Below are 17639 nucleotides of genomic sequence, written 5' to 3' on the forward strand. Positions count from 1 at the left end.
CCTAAACGTCTCTTACGTTAGTTTTAAATACGCATGATCAACAACATGACAAGTTGAGAGCCACGTTAATCTTATCACGATTCAACAACGTCCAAAAGAAAGAACTAGTGTTAAAGTATTGACAAACATTGACAGCATTGCTATATAGTGCGACAAATTGCCTCTTGAAAATTGATGAATGCATATGTGTTTAGTGCGACAAATTGCCTCTTGAAAATTGACGAATGCATATGTGTTTAATGTGCATTGGTGTGCAGTCCGCTAGTGGAATACAGGAGGTTGTGGTGCTATTTTTTTGTTGTTACAACAAACCAATTCAATCGTGAATTTGTTGCTGTATATTTTTTTGGGAAGTTTAGCATTATTCATATGCATTGGTTTCTTTTTGTAAAAGAATAATGATTATGTTTTTATTTTCTCGAGAATTATACTTAATTTTGTGTTTTTTTTAGATGCCAAAATAGAACTTCACTCTTGTTGTTAATTCAAACAAGCAAAACTTAGTTAAAATCTTTAAATCGATCACACTTGAGGAGCAGATGTAAAAACTCAGAAACCACAACTTTCTACGTATCCAAAAAATTATAAATATTATATATTCGGATAAAATTACTAAATATTTTTGTAAAACTCTAAGAAAAGTGCAACAGATGACTTGACTCTTAGGGGGGTCGAAAAAGAAAGTGTAAGGATGAAAAACAGAACTCCGTTTATATGATGTGATTTGATTGGATGATTGTGTAAAAGAGTTTTACAATATCGGTATATATAAATTAAATCCTATTTTTTAACATGATCTATTTTATTGTTAAAATTTCATATGGATCCCACCAAATCATGTGGGTACCATATATATTTGTTGTGGCTAGTATGTATTTCAATAAATAAAATAGAATGTACTGAAAAATGTGTGATAGAGAGTGTGTTATTCACATTAGATAATTGTTCTTTAGGCACCTATCAATTGCTCATAAACACCAACTAAACGGTAGTTAATTGTCGCATAGTAGTTAACTATCGTTCATTAATTTTTTAAATCGACAAACCAATTTAAAAGTTATTAAAATGGTCTAAAAAGTGATGTTTTTTTTTTTATAATTTGAAGCATATGTGAGCAACTACTAAGGATCTAAAGAGCAATCTTTTTAACATTATTCATGGCAAAAAAAAATTAAACAAACCCTTAAACTAAACAATTTCTTATTTAATTAAAGGAAAAATCTAACATATAAACATAAAAGGTTAATGGTGTTTGATTTTGAAAACTTATTTGTTACTTGAGTGTTGTTGATTTAAACTTGAAGGAATTTTGGATTTGGTTGAATTGAGAGAGATTTTGAAGATTTTAGATGCAAAAGAGGAAATGAGTTGTTGTCTGATCTTAAGTCACGCAGGTTGTATTTGAGCGTGACTTAAATCATGTTGTGTTTAACACCTGCGTGACTTAAGTCATGCTAAATGCATTTTCATAAGTGCAGTTGCGAGCGAGCAAAACGTGACGGGAAAAGAGCAATTTTCTTTATTAATAAGCTAATTGGGCCTTCTGACATTATGAAAAACAAATTGGGCCTTCAACATATTCCAAACGAACATATGGTGGAGTTCGTCATTTTTCATATTATAATTTAAAAAATTGACAAAAATTATAATTAAATTAATTAAAAACGTGTAAATTGGTAAAAAAAAAATTCTTATTTTATGTTTTTAAAATATCTCATATTGGAATATATTTTAATTTTTTAAAATTAGATCTCAATTGCACTTTTTTTTTTAAATATTTATTCAATTAGTAGTATTAGATGTTAAATTGAATATTATTTTTTAGTTCTTATGTTTGAATAATAATTACCGATTTTATGTGCTCCAATTTTTAATATTTTATAAACTCTAAGATAATTAATTATATTTTCTTTTTAATGTGATATTGACCTAGTATAAATATCAATTCAAACCATATTTAGGGTTCGTTTGTTTAAGAATGTATTTTTTAAAATGTTATATTTTCTATATAATAAAAAAATCACTTTTACCATTTTAAGTATTTGTTTAGGATCTTGTAAAAAAAAGAGTACTTTTTTTTAGAAATTTTAGGAAAATTATGTTATCAAAAAAATCTATTTTGACTCTAAAATAAAAAGCTATTAGGATTAACTTTTTTCAAAATCTATTTTTTTTTTCAAAAACAAGGAGGTATCACATGATCTAGTTAAAAAAAAATTAAAAAGATTTATTTTTTTGGATAGTAAACAAACACAAATAACGTAAGAATTTTTTTTATAAAATCTCTAGATTTTTCTTACACAAAATCTATTTTTTTTAAAACGCACCCTAAATAATATTATATTAGATCATTTTTATATAAAATATAAAAGGAAAATGACAGTTATTTTAATCTCTTAATCAAATCATTTTGTCAAAAAAAAAATCTCTTAATCAAATCATTTTGCCTCAAAATTGATTCAACGTGGATCAGAAGGATGTGTTTGGTTGTAAGCATATGAGATAGAATATGATAGTTGTATGTCATCTTCTCCTAGTCTAGTTTTTTATGAAACATCAAAATATGATACGTTAATCCTAAAATTTAATTTATTTTTGCTCTTGAGGTAAATTTTGTCTCTTGAATGAGATAAGTTGTAAATCAGTTGAATATGATAAAAAAAATTGAAGAAGACAAACTAGTCCAGTGATATTGACACTAAGAGTGAGACAATCGAAAATGAGATCTTGAGAGAAGCACTTATGATAAAATTTTGTATTGATTTATCCCTATGAAATATAATATAAAATATAAAAATTGATATCTAATAAAATGTAGATTTAAATAAAAAAATAATTTGATATATTTTTTGAATAAGCTAAAATAAAATTTATATCGATCGATCTTCTTTATTTACCCCGCACAAAGAATGCTAGGGAAAAGTAAAGAAAAAAGTAATGTTACATCAGAAAGAGGCACGGACATGGTACACCAAAATGAAAATAAAGATAACCATTACAAGAAATTAGAAGGATTTCTCCACCACATGTGATAATCAAAAACAAGATCGTTGTATTTCGCTTTTAACAAGCCAAAAGATTTCACTTTTTCACATGAATAATCTTAATATATGTTATAAATTCTATTATTTTGTTATGAAGTGTGCACTAAAAACATTATGTAATAAAATAATTTTTTTTGAAAAATTTTGTAATAAAATAATGTTATCATGTTATCTTGTGTGCATCAAATAAATAATAAGATAATTGTTTATTTAGGCTTCTATCCTATCATAATCTTTATCTAGTTTTATATTTTATCTTGTAAACGAGCTTCTATAGTATCATCATGCCTCTATCAAAATTTTATAATATGCTAATTATAGTAGATAGATAGTATATAATTTAGGGCATGCATGATATGATTATAAAGAGTAATGAAATACAGTATATTTATCTTTATTGTCTACAATCGACGTCGGTCGTCCTGTTGAAGGATTCTCTTTTAACATATTGCCATATACCGGAAGGTTCGGAATCATTGAAAGGATTCGAGAGTGCCAGATACATAAGATAAAGAAATTTTGGCTTGTGCACCAAGACATGAGGAATGCAAGTGCAAATGGTTTATAACAGCATGTAGTGACCCCCCCTACTCTACACGTTTCGTCATTCAATACAACAAAAACAGCCACAAACACTTCAATCATCACTTGCAACTTAGCCTAAAGGACATATTGCTATACAGCTAGGCATCACGCCATATCATGTTGTACACTATTAACCTTTTTTCTTTCTACGTTGGCAAACTTGTGTCATTGTCTTACAAACCCCTACGTGTCTTCTTTTATTAGGGTGCAATTGATTTAAGGGTCCCGTCTAGATTGTCTTATTTTTGAGTTTATGCAAAAACAACTTACATTAGGAAAGTGTAATTTACTCTTTATTTTTTAATTAGTTATTTCTAATAGTATTAGCAAAGAGGTAGCAACAACGAGAAGGTAGATAAATATATTTATAGCGATTTAAAACTCAACTTAAGTTTGTCACAAACTAGATTTTCAATTCGAACTCAACATGATTTAAACTTACAAACAACTTGATTCATTTTAATAGCTTGAAGCAAATTTCCTTGGATCAACTTTAATTTCTCTATAATTAAAACTAGGTCCAACTTTAATTTCTCTTAGAATCAAGTTGATTAAAAAAAACGCATTGTATTGCGTCCCTTTTTTTATTTTTCCACGCTTAAGAAATATAGCACAATTTTAGTAGTTTTTTTTTTTAAAGAAGAGAAACTATATCATTTTATCAATAAGGATGTATTCAATACAATTTGATATTTCAACTAAGATCTGAAAACTAACCGATAATATGTGGTCGCATTTACTAAACTATAAGTTGTCTCGTTTATTTGTCTTTGCAGAAACTCAACACTAAAGTTACAATCATGCGATGTTGGACGGTGGGAGTTACAACGTGTGTAATTTACTTGCTTGTATTCTTTCCTTATTTTTGTTTTACGTTTATTCTTTCTTTCTCTCTTTAATTTTATCTTGCTCTTGGCTTTCTAAGTGTAATCTGAATCTTCAATAAAAAAGAATTTTAGTCTCAATCTTTTTAATGTATTAAATGAGAGGACTTTTAATGTGAAAGATGAGATCTTATTTATATCAAATTGATTCATTAACTAAATAAATCGAACTATTATAACTTAAGTTCAATTCATTTATTTAACAAGTTTAATTTTAAACTCAAATTCGACTTATTTGATTCATGAACTATATTCAACTAATCAATCATCAAATCGAGTCTCAAACTATTTTTTAACTTATTTTGTTCATTATCAGCCCTACATCTCATGAACTCATCATGTCCCATAAGCTATCGGTCAATTATGATTCTTACCCGAAAATGAAATGAAAACAAAAGAGTGCCCAAGGACACTACCGATAGAGCAAGGGATCGGTATGGTTTGACACTTGGGTCACCTGTCCCATTAGTTCTTCAGGACACACGAATTTTTTTTTTTTTACTTGTGTAACTCATTTTGCATACTCCCTCACTAGTGAGATTTCACATTTTATACTATATATTATTTTATTGGGTTTATTGAGTGTGACTTATTTTATTATGTTACGGTGTATATGTTATTTTAAGTTTTATGTAAGTAGTCTTTATTCTATAACATAATAGTTGTATTGCGTTGATATAGGATTGAAGTAGTCTACTAAACTAGATAGGAAAATGCTTGTCCGTACGTTTGACAATTTTGCCCTTGGAGGGGTATTTTGGTAAATTGGTAAATGGCCATCTCCCTCATATATATATATATGTTGTGGTACAATTTCTTTTTCTCTTCCTTCTTCTTCAGTCCGGTTCTCTTCTCCTCACACGGTAAACAAAAAAACGGGTTCTCTTCTTCCTCACACCGCCACCTTGCCGTCTCCTCCGTCGACCTCGCCGTTGAACACACCAATCTCCACCGTTTTCTTCTTTCTCAGTGTGCGACGTCTTCTTCGTTTTGCTTCTTCTTCCGTTTGTCTCTATCATCAATCAAAGGTTGGAGTTTTAACTTTGATCTGCTTGCATGTCCCATTTTTTGGTGCGATTTTGTTCTTCTAATTGATTGAGGCATTTTTTCTTTTTAATCGATTTAGATTTTTTGGTATGTCTTTGGTTGATTGCAGTTCTGAGATGATGACCTTGAATTTGAAAATACCATTTGGCATGGATCAGATATGGGTAAGTTTCAATTTGGGATGTTACTGGTTTTTTTTTGTTCCTATCTTTCCAAGTTTTTATTTTTCACTTCATTTTAGGAAATTATGATTGTATTTGCATAGATTTTTATGAGTTTGTAGTTATATTTGATCAGTCTGTGTGATTGCTTCTCTTCCTTTTGATTTTCTCTATTGCTGATTTGTTTGTGCTTTGTTTGATTTCTCAGCATCAGATGACACACAAAAGTCCTACAGATCATTAGGATCATCTCAGGGGTGGACGGTATAAATACTTGACTATTTTTTTTCTTTGATTTTGGAACTAATTAGTATATTATATGATTTACTATTTTAGGCATTGTTTTAGTTTTGTATTTGATTTTTGTAGGTGGATTTAACACAGCTCATGTTGCTGCTAGGTAAATCTTTGAACATATTTTCAATTTTTTTGTGTAATTAATTTTTTTATGGTTGAGTTGATTCCAAATTTTGAATATCAGAGCCTATGATCGAGCTGCGATTAAATTCAGGGGAGTTGGTGCTTACATAAATTTCAATTTGAATGATTATGATGATGATCTTAAACAGGTTAGAGAATTTTCAAGTATACTTGATGAATGTGAAACTAGATGGATTATATCATGTAATTTTTCGATATTTTGTTACTTAGACGAAGAATTTATCGAAAGATGAGTCTTTGCAAACACTTCGTCTACAAATCAATGTTTTCTCAAGAGGGAGTTCGAAGTACAGAGGAGTAACACTGCACAAATGTGGCAGTTGGGAAGCTCGAATGGGTCAATTCCTTGGTAAAAAGTCCTATTTTTAATTTAACTGAAGTTATTTAGGAGTAACTTACCAACAAAATTGTTCACGGTTTAGTTTATATTGGCTTTGTATAATTTTGATTGATATTGAAACATCATGTATCTGGCTAATGTAGTGTAACTTTTTAAATTGTGGCCGCGCCATGGTCCGTGATATAACAGAGAATTGCTGCATTACATGATGCAATCTACAGGATGATGGTTTGTTTTTGCCTCCTTTCTATTCATTTTCTTTCCTAGAGGATGATGGTTACCCTGTTCCAGCTCTGATACATTAACTTTTTCCTGATACAATAACTTTGTTCAATTTATTTAAATGGTTTGGTGGCTCTCTCTTTGCAGGCCAAAACATCAGGAAGTTGTTTAAGGATGGCTTCATTATCAGGAAGCCAACTAAGATTCACTCCCTATCCTGTGCTAGGAACATGAAGGAGGCCAAGAGGAAGGGACGTCATTCTAGATATGGTATTTAACTATTTTAAACCTTGATAGTTTTAATGAATTGAAGGATATAGATTATGGAAAATCTCTGTTAGTTTGTAAGGTGGTGCTTGTCTGCTTGTGAAGTTATCGTCATTTAGACATTATAGAATAGAATTCATTCTATTTTGTTTGCAAGATTAGTTAATTAGTTGTGCTGAGTATTCTAGGATATGAAAGTTATATACATTCTGAAACCTATTCACCAACAGTAGAATTTTATGGCATTTATTTGAACCAAAATTTTAGAGCAACTTATTATCAACCCTATTTGAAGTGTATGGAGTGCAAGTTCAAAAACAAATAAACCTATCTGATACTTTATTTGGATGAGAGCAAGTTAGAATCATATGATTTCTTAATTTTGTTTTTGAACTGCATGGAGTGTGCAACTTTTGAATATGAAATGTTGTTATTTCTTATTTACAGATGTGTCGTGGTCGAGGACAGCGTTATAGGTCTAGCAGCCGCTAAAGTAGCTGGGATGAAGTGTATAGTAACAAAGAGCGGGTATATTTCTATTTACTGAATGGAAAGCAACTTTATGTTTTTTTATAGGCAGACAATAGTAAGTTATGTTAGTTTCCCGGATCAAATCCGAGATCTCTGACTTTAAACTCCTTCAATGTCCCTTAGCTCACCAACCGAGCTGCCTTCGTAGTGTGGGACTTCTAAACATGTAGTGACTTTTCATTTGACTTCTTCTTAATCTCAAATGCATTATGCAGGTATACGGCAAATGGAGATTTCTTAAATGCAGACGTTGTATTTGACTTCATTGGTGATCCTCCTGAGGAGAGGTTTGATTTGGCATTTTGTGGTAGCCTTCTTTAGAAGCAATATGTCAGCTAGCAAACTGTGAAGTGATGAGGATTTTGCATGATTATTCAAGTCTCCTTCACTATTTCTATCAGTGCTAAATTCCTCATTTCTTTTCACTCTTACCCTATTAAGCCAATGATGAAAAGATCAATGTTTATATTGGTTGTGTATAGAAGCTTATTTCTTGATTGTTATAGAAATTTTGTTTGTGCGCTTTTAAAAAATGTTATCAGTCCTGTAATTTGCTCCACGAATGAGTTAGCTTCTCTGATATGAAATGTTGATGCTAATTAATGTTGTTGGATTATTTTGGGTTTGATTATTTTGTGATTTTCTGATTCTGATTCTGGGTTTGATTATTTTGTTTTTTTAGATGGACAATGAATTTGAGGATGGACAAGCAACTTCTGATATGATGGCAAGCAGTCAACAAAGGTTAATTTAACAGTTGCTTATTCTGGGTTTGATTATTCTTTGAATGTGATTTCAGTCCTTTATCTGGAAGGTGTTTACTATGAGAGAGAGAAATGGAAGGACAATAGAAAGTGGTTCAATTGATTCACATGGTGAGTTCTATTTCAAATTCATTGTAGTTTATCTAAATTAGAGGCATATAATTTTCTCACAATCTATACAGTTAGAATAATCTTTTTTATTGTAATAGGTGACAAGCATAGACAATGTTAATCTCCATTTATATGTTAAATAGTTGAATTTTATATAATTTCTAATCTGTCTCAAATTAATTTTCCATTTTATTATAATTCTTCCTGGATCTTCATTTATGGCAACAATCAGATCTTTAAAAGTTGTTTCTAAATGTTGACTTTTGTATTTTATCAGGTGTGACATCAAACACAGATGCCGCACAGCTTGCAGAAACATTTGTTGTTGCAAAATGCCCTACAAAGGTATATAATCGTTCGTTTTCGAACTTGTCATTTGTCCAATGATCGGAAATGGAATATCTTATTATCATAATCTTTGTAATTCTTTATTGCACTTGCAGTTCATATTGGCATGGCAGCAAAGTGCAAAATCAGGCTCTACTATTGGCATTGATTCTTCCCTTAAGAGGTAAGTTCTGAAACAACTCAGTCTTCTTAAATATCTCAATGGCTTGATTAATTTTGCAGAAGCCTACTTACTGATGGATCATTGTTTCATAATTTGGACCAGTAACTTTCATAAGCTATCATATATTAATTTCCAAATTGGTTAATTTGGTTATAAATCACTTTGCTAACTCATAGTTCATCTATTTTCCTCTTTTCGTTCCTGCTTTCAGCTATGAGAGGGAGCGAAGATTACGAGTTACTATTGTTTATGGAATGGCTAGGTTGTGCAGCTAACTACGAGGATTATTCAGGGGATAAGAATTATCAGAGGACCCCATTTTTGTCTGTAGAAGCAATCTCAATAGCGACTATTAATAAAGAGAAAAAAAAGTAAGTTAATTAGTTCACTCATATTCGAGTATAAACCAGTTGGTTGGATGTATCAAGAGAGAGCATTGTGCAATATGGGAAGAGAAAAAGGTTTTGATTTGGATTTTGCAACTCAACTTGATCTTTCCCTTTCATTTTCGTATAAATATAGAGCATTGGAAAAATTTGAGGAGAAGCAAATAAAGGAATGAATTATGTAGTTAGATAAGTTTCTAGGATTTAAGCTTTCACCTGATTGGTTAGAGTTGAAGGCTTGGTTGTATATTGCATTAGATGATTATGATAGTGCTATAAGAGATATTAGAGCTTTGTTAACCATGGAGGCTAACTACATAACTTTACATGGGAGGATTAAAGGTAAGTGCTTGGTTCAAATTCTTAATAGTAGAATTCAGAAGAAGAATCAAGTTGACTGTTGGATGCAGTTATAACAACAATGGTATTCAGTTGATGATGTTGGTTCTTTGGCTATTATACATCAGATGCATGAGCCTGGAAAGAGCCTGCTAGAGTTTCGTCTGTCGCTACTACTCTTGAGGTAAGCATCTTCGGAACTAACTCAAAAGTATCACTTTTTCCTAATTTTTCAAATTTGACCTATATATGTAGCATTGATACTTCAGATTGAATGCGTGTTTAGTGTCTGACGTCGACATGATTCTCACACGTGGTTTATTCATATACTTATTTTCTTAAACTATTACAACTGTCTATGTGTGAGTATAATGTCTAGCGTCTGTCTCAATTATTCTTATATTTTGACTAGATGCAAACTCACGCGCTGCACGTGTTAGTAAATACAATTGGTTAAAATTTGATTTATTTACTAAACATGCTCTTATGTTGAACAGATTAAACTGTCAGAAGGCTGCAAAGAGATACTTGCCTGATTCTACCGGCAAATACTGCAAGTCTATCACAAAATCAAAGAAGGGTTAGACACATCTACATTACTAAATCTATATTTCATCAAATACTTCTTTCATATTTAATATTATTGATCATGGTCTTTTTTATATTTTCAGGTAAATTAAATTCAGTTCTGACTAAGATGAACATGTTTGGAAAAAAAAGCTGATGGTTTTGCACATGGCGTTCGAGAGCATGGTATGTAATCTTGGAAGACTTATTTTCAATTTTTCACCTTTGCTTAGTTTCAAGGCATGAAACAAGCACTTTGTGATAGTGCACAAATTTCTGTAGTACTGTTCTAGACCTTATTCATGTAAATAATATCAAATATGAGTTTTTATATATTGCCTTCATATGGTATCAAGAACATCCCATTCTTAGTTTAACAAAATCTAACTGGAGTTTCTTATGAACTTTGATATATTTCAAGACATGGAAATGCATAACAGAAACTGTGGCGCGAATCCTTATAATGGATGCATAAATCTAATTGCAAAGTAATACAGCTCTTTGCCTAAGGCCTTATAAGTAGAATTATGCAGCAGCACTGCATACAGCAGACAAAATATTTCACACACATGATACTCTTATAATCAGAATTGAAAATCCTTATATAGCATGAGCATATAGATCAGTAGTTGTGATATGTAGCATCTGAAATGCATATTATTATTTTGGTCCATAGTTCGATCATGTATCATTTTATCCGCGTTAATTTTTTCATCTTGTTTTGTAGATGATGGTAGGCCTAATATCTGCAACAGTTGGTTGTGTTTGAAAAAACCACGCATGTGTATTGGTGGATGATCTTTGAGCAACGTCAAAACAATCAGAATATACACCTGTGTTTTTAATGTTGGTATCAGAGTTTCTGATATAGTTTTTGCATAAATGTTTGTTTACTGTTTCAGCAATAATGCCAACAGGATTGGCACAATCATTGTATTGTAAGTTGTAACTGAAATATATTGAACTAATGTTATGTTCAAAGGTATTTAGAAAAGGCTTTTGCCATTGATGTCCTCTATTGTTTAACTAACCTTATTTCACAATACTCACCAATGACTCCTTTCCATTGACTATACTTTGTTTTGAATGTCATATTTTTGTGGGATCAATGTGAGTACAGATTATTGCAATTCTCTTTTTATTTTTTTGTGATGTGAATTCCACATGTTTGATTCTTGTCTGGATAATTTATATTTTATTTGTCTTTAAGATTAATTGATAAATGGGTTTTTCTGTTAAAAAATTAATAATCGATAAATGGTTTTAAAAAATATTCAATGATCCTCTTCCCACATCCAATTTGTGACAGGGTGGAGTTTTAGTATTTGCCAACCAGGAAGTTTAAACTGTTGCTAAACTAAGAATGAGCACCAGCTCTTGACTGCATAAGTTTTCTTGGTGCAAGATAGATTGTGCACTACATTTTATATTGTTACTTCTCACCCTTGTGTTCCTTTGAGTCCATTTTCCTTCTACTTTTTTGCCTACATTCTAAAAATTTGGAAGCAATACAAACAATATCAATGATTTTAACCGTTAAAATCTTATCGTTTTGTTGATTCTAATATTTTTGAATTCATAGCAAACATTTATTTTAAAGTTTGAATTGAATTTAGAGATTTTGTTACAATAATTATTATCCATTCTTTTACAATTCAAAAGGTTATCAGCTATAGTTCATAGACAAGACTTTTACTGATGTAGTTTTTGGTTAGCAGTTTGTTCTTCTACAATTCTCACCAATGACTTTTGTTTTAAATGGCATGTCACTATAGGTTCAAGTGAGTACACATTATAGCAATTCTGTTTTTGTTATTAGCATTGATGTGAATTTCACATGTATAACCTTTGTATGAATAATTTTATTTTACTTTTCTTAAGAATAATTGATGCATGGATTTCAAATACATTCACAATTATCTCCTCACTGCCCCGATCGAATTTTATAGACAAAATTACACATTTAGTCCCTTAACTTTATTTTAGGTAACACTTTCGTCCTTTATTTTTTTTTTATCACGATTTAGTCCTTTATGTTATAAAATTACAATATCTTATCATTTTTTATGAGATTTTTTTCAAAGAAATTTTATTTTCTAGGCTTGGATGATGAGGATTTGCAATTGTCTATGAGTTTGATGAATTTTTTTTGGAGTTTTTGATTTTTTTTCCATAAAAAAGGATTATGAAATTTTGAACGGATTATGTATGGATGTTTAAAAGTTGAGGTTTTTGGTAATTAAAAAAAGTTTTTATTTGTACCAAAAAATAAATAAATTCAAAACTCCATGGGTACCCTGGATACCTGAATACCCACGAGTACCCGTATAATGGGTACCCATGAGGTTAGATTGACTCTGCATAGTGCAGGGGTGGTGGATCAAATCAAGTACACAGTTCACAATTATTCTACTAAATTAACTTTACGGTTATTGAGTTGTTGAAAACCACTACTTTTCCAATGCATGTTTAGCCTTCTCAATTGTTTTCTTCGCTGCAACTTGCTTTCTATCTCTCTCTACAATAAAGTCCTTGACGTTTTCATTTGTTACTCGTGATAAGCCGTTTTTAACATTTCATTTTCTAACCCGTGATGCAGGAGTACTCTAAATATTGTGTTATGGTTTATAATTATCTGTCATTTCGCAATCTATCCGTCCGATATAATATTTTGTCAAAAAAGTAGCTAACCCCCGTGCGAAGCACGGGTTTGTAACTAGTTATACCAAATAAATTTATAAAATATTGCTAAGACAACTATTAGTATGTTTGTAAATTATCTATTACTATTGATGGAGTAAGAATTTAACAGAGGTTTGGTTAATATCCTCAACTGTAATTTCTTTTCTTCAAGCGATTGACGCTAGTTTTGGATTTCTTAACTGCTCCATTAGAACATTAAGTATGGTTATTTTTGTCTTTTGAGCTACTAGACTAAGAAATACATAAAAAAAAGGTAGATAAACTCATTGATAAAGAGACAAAAATAACAAATTAAGCTTTTTGTTTGATTGGATGTGTCTTAATTACCATCTACGAACTAAGTATTATATGCAAAAACTATCCTTACTAGCCAAACGATGTGGCCTATGGTGTTCAGCCACTACTCATCTAATTTCGCAAGTAGTGTGTTGGTTTCCCTAATTGAGGGGATTGTGGCGCCCCAAGTTTGGCTTTTAGTCTCCTTTTCTTGGTTAGTGATGCTATTAACATATTGCACTTTAACTCAATCTGGGATCTTTCAAACCCATGTTCTTAGTCACTAGACTTGAGAAAGAATATGTTCTTCCTTGATTGGCTATTCTAGCCTTCATTTAACCTTCCCTCAGCTAGGGGGTTTCCTCGCCTAAACCTAATCACCTATTCACTGATTTAGGCTAACATGATTTTTTTTTTTTGAAGATGCCAAATTGGCCTACTGAATTTGAAAACAGAGAGAATCAAACCTGAGACTTTGAGAGGAACACACTTCAAAGTCTCAAGCCAACACCACCATACCAACCTAAGTAGATTAATATGATAAACTTTTTTTGATATAAACAATTACTATATGATGACCAGGGACCAACACGATCTTGTCATGTAAAGACCATTCTTATTAAACTTGTTCCTCGTCAAAAGTAGGAGAGAGAATTCAAAGCTAAAAATGAAAGCACATGTCAAAAGTAGGAAGGGAGGTACTAATCAAATTTGTTGCTCAATCTATCCTAACATACTGTAGAATTCATTCCTCTTGTCGACAACCTTAGGAGATGAAATTAAAAAATGTTGAATTCTTTTTGGTGGGGGTCGAATAGAAATGATGGAAAAACAAATAAATTTGCTAAAATGGGACAAGCTAACTATGAGTAAAGAACACAGTGGTATGAGTTTTTGACATCTGTACGGATTTAATTTGGGTATGCTAGGGAAGCAAGGTTGGAGGCTAGAAACCAACCAAGATACTATAGTAAAGCGAGTCTTCAAAGCTGTATATTTTTCAAGGGGGAGTTTTGTTAATGCAAGGGTAGGTCATAACACGGGTTTTGTTTGGCGTAGTATCCATGCTTCACATGTAGTGGTCATAGGAGGTTTTAGATGGAGAGTGGGGAATGGTTCGAAAGTTAAGGTGTCGTTGGATCCATGGCTGCGAGATGGGAATAGGGGTTTGATGAGTTAATAATTAGTTATTTTAATATAATATTTAAGTCTGTTTTATTTATATTTGAGTTTATTTTATTTAAGTTTATTTCCTTTTTAGAACTCTTTTACTACAATTGCAAGTTATTATATTTCAGGAACAAATATTCTAAAGATTGAGTCTTGGAGCAAAAGAAAGGAGAATTGCAGCTGATTCGTGCCAAAAATATAAAAGATCTTATACAAAAATATCTGGTGCAAGGATTGAGGACAAAAATATGAATATCTCATACAAAAATATCATGTGCAAAGAATTTGAAGATCTTGTACAAATATATACAAGAGGCACGCCCCACTTTAGTCCTTTTGCTGCTTTTGCTTTACCGACAAGTTACCTATTAGTTTATTTCTGACCTAAAAGCTCTTGGTTTCTTGTGGAACATTCTAGTGATGTATTGCTTAGGTTTTAAGTCGTTATAGACTATAAATAGAGTAGCTAGCTATCATAACATTTCATCTTTTGTTCTTGGAATAAAAGTTCACCTTTATTTTATTGTTAATTACTTTTATGTTCTTCTTCTTCTTCTTCTTCTTCTTCTTCTTCTTCTTCTTCTTCTTCTTCTTCTTCTTCTTCTTCTTCTTCTCTTCTATGTCTACAATGAACGTGAGTGAGTAGACTCTTCTTGTCTAGGGATTGTTGGATAAGTCTAATGATGTAATCCTAATCAAACCAAACCATAAACCCTAATTTTATATAAATCTACTTTCTAATCTAATTTCACTGTTTTTATAATGAATTAACAATTACTAAGCTAGGAAGCGAACGCGGAGGGTTTAGTAATTGTTAATTCATCATCATAAATATTAAGCGAAGGATCGAAAGATGAAGTTTTAATATTGGAACAAGTGAAATTAGACAAGGGTTGCGAAACATGAGAATAGTCTAGCAAACCTTGAGACATATAAAGTTTTGTTCTTCAAAGATTCTAATAGCAATCAACCATGAGAATAGGTGTGGTTGCTAGAGGAACACACTCACTGAGACCGAAAGGAGATGTGATAGGCTAAAGAGAAACTTGTCTTTAGAAAGTAGATCAAATATAAAGTTAGAAGTTTAATGTTTGTTTGTGAAGGATTCGTTGTTATGATGAACCAATAATCCCAAGGCTCTTTTATTTTTATTATTTTCTTTTAATTAAAAATCCAAACTTTATAACTTAAAACTCTTCTCTAATCCTTATTGAAAGTTAATTGAATTCATAACTCCCCGTCAGAACGTTATCTTTTATTACTACTTCGGTAAACCGTGCACTTGCGGATTTACTCATTAGGGTTATTTAACAAGCTTGATAGCTCTAGGAGTGGAGAACTTGATCGTGAGTGATTTAATTGACCATAGTGCACATGTGTGGTGGACATACATCATCGAAAGACTATTTAATGAAAGAGATGCGCAAACAATTATTGTTATGCCCATCATTGACGAGGTGGAAGAGGACAAACATGTATGGAATTTTACACCCCATGGTGAATATAGTGTTAGCTCCATTTATCGACACATCATGGAAAGTTTAGTTGATAACACAGACGTGCGTGTGGAGGGCAATTGGACAAAACTATGGCATCTCAAAGTACCCAAAAAATTTAAGGTTTTCCTATGGAGGGTGGCGCGTCGTTGACTGCCAACAAGATACCGTCTTAAAAAATGTGGCGTTTAGTGTAGTGATCATTGTGTGATATGTCGTATCAAAATGATTGACATGTTTTCTTTGGTTGTGAGAAGTTAGCAGCAGTGTGGGAAGCATCAGAGTTGTGGCCTCATCAAAGAGAATCTGAAAGTATCAGATGAGTTTGTATCTCTCTTTCAAGTACTCGAACAGCTACCTAATCAACAACTCCTTATATTTGTAATTACTTTGTGGCACATATGGATGAGAAGAAATGAGAAGCAAATAACAAAGGAAATTTGTTAGCAAGAACTCATTATCTTATGTTAGTTTCCACATTCATGATTATATGTTATTTTGTATTGAGATTGTTATCATTGATGAAATGAGCTAAGTGCTTTGATAAAAAGAATTTAATTGAAGAAGAAAATTTCCTTTGATTTCTATTTGGTAAGTGAATACGTCACCACTTGGTCATGCCACATGTTTTTGTCCTTTTGTCACTTTCTCAAATGTCTGCACATGTTATTGCCCCATTGTGGGCTTGTCATTTCTAGTTCTTTACTTTGATATATTATTGGTGGAGGCTCCTCATGCATGCTTAAGAATGTATTACTTGGCATAATTGAAGAATCCACACCCTTTCAATGTCAAACATGTCTACTATGGTGGGCCTTTTTATAGTTATCGTTCCTATGATTTTTTTTTTTGGCAAAAAAAATTTCCTATGATATTTGGGAGATTTTTGTTAATGATATATATATTAGATGAAACAGAGTACAAGTACAAAGGGATAACTAGCATCCAACCTATTTGCAGTTGTCTTAGTCGTGTTCTATTGATCATTGGATTTGTGTAATAGGAACTTTTATAAACCACGGTTTTGTATAAATAAATACATAAAAAACATGTTATCCAAAAAAATAAAAAATACATGAAAACATAAACATATAATTTAATTAATATGATGATGTCAAAGAGGATATGGTATTTAAAATTTTGGAATGTTATTGTCCATGATTTGATCAAAAAAATAGAAGATAAGAGTTGTTTGTATAAGAGAATAAGAGAATGGTCTTATAATTATTAGATTCTTACAGGAGTTGTTGTCACATAGTTACAAGAGCTACATCATTATATGTCTTTTAAGTATAAAATTGGCCCACTATTTAAATAAAACTAGTGGACTGACTAGGCTGAAATAGTTAATCTATGAATTTCGGCAAAAAGCAATTCACCCAACACACCTAATTTGTGCATATATAGCCACATCTAAATTTTATGTTCTTCTTTTGGGTCTTTTTGAGATAGGTGAGCTATCAATTCTCAAAGATAATTCCATAGTTGTATGGCTAGTATAAGGACAAGCATTCCTTCCTTGAGTTCCAATTTTTAGTATTGTCCGTTTGTGAAAAGGAGGGCACCACATTTAGCTGTATATTGTGGAAATGCTATATGAGCATGCACCAATAATAAAGTGTGGTCGATTCTTCATAATTAAGCTATATATGATCACATTTTCCTTCTCTTCATCATACCTAGTGCCTTACCCCTACTAGCTTTTAATATAAATCTACACATGTTAGGGTTAGGGTTAGTAACCAAACACTAACTACCTAGGTCTATATACAGTATTCATCAAGCCATATCTTG

The 17639-nt window shown here is 31.4% G+C and overlaps 1 protein-coding gene and 1 long non-coding RNA gene across 7 annotated transcripts; both read left to right on the forward strand.

The window, feature by feature from the left end:
* Positions 1-5264: 5264 nt before the first annotated feature.
* On the forward strand, positions 5265-11213 carry LOC146901894 (uncharacterized). 6 transcript variants are annotated; one of them, XR_015022144.1, is made up of 18 exons: positions 5270-5541; positions 5670-5724; positions 5930-5985; positions 6091-6121; positions 6203-6290; positions 6373-6511; positions 6646-6730; positions 6872-6994; positions 7439-7519; positions 7738-7809; positions 8205-8397; positions 8675-8742; positions 8841-8908; positions 9120-9636; positions 9762-9817; positions 10131-10213; positions 10305-10386; positions 10928-11213. It is a non-coding gene; the product is annotated as an uncharacterized LOC146901894 (long non-coding RNA). The 6 variants fall into 6 exon arrangements; XR_015022148.1 differs by having other exon boundaries at positions 5265-5541; positions 9120-9817; XR_015022145.1 differs by having other exon boundaries at positions 6373-6518; positions 6692-6730; positions 9120-9817.
* Positions 5721-7843, forward strand: LOC146901895 (floral homeotic protein APETALA 2-like). The gene is made up of 6 exons (XM_085737089.1): positions 5721-5724; positions 6091-6121; positions 6203-6290; positions 6373-6518; positions 7439-7519; positions 7738-7843. The coding sequence occupies exons 1-6, from the start codon at positions 5721-5723 to the stop codon at positions 7841-7843; spliced, it is 456 nt and encodes a 151-aa protein (XP_085593215.1).
* Positions 11214-17639: the final 6426 nt, after the last annotated feature.

This window comes from Medicago sativa, chromosome 8, assembly GCF_051527215.1.
Source record: "Medicago sativa cultivar Bolivia chromosome 8, Bolivia_mono, whole genome shotgun sequence".
Lineage (NCBI taxonomy): Eukaryota > Viridiplantae > Streptophyta > Magnoliopsida > Fabales > Fabaceae > Medicago > Medicago sativa.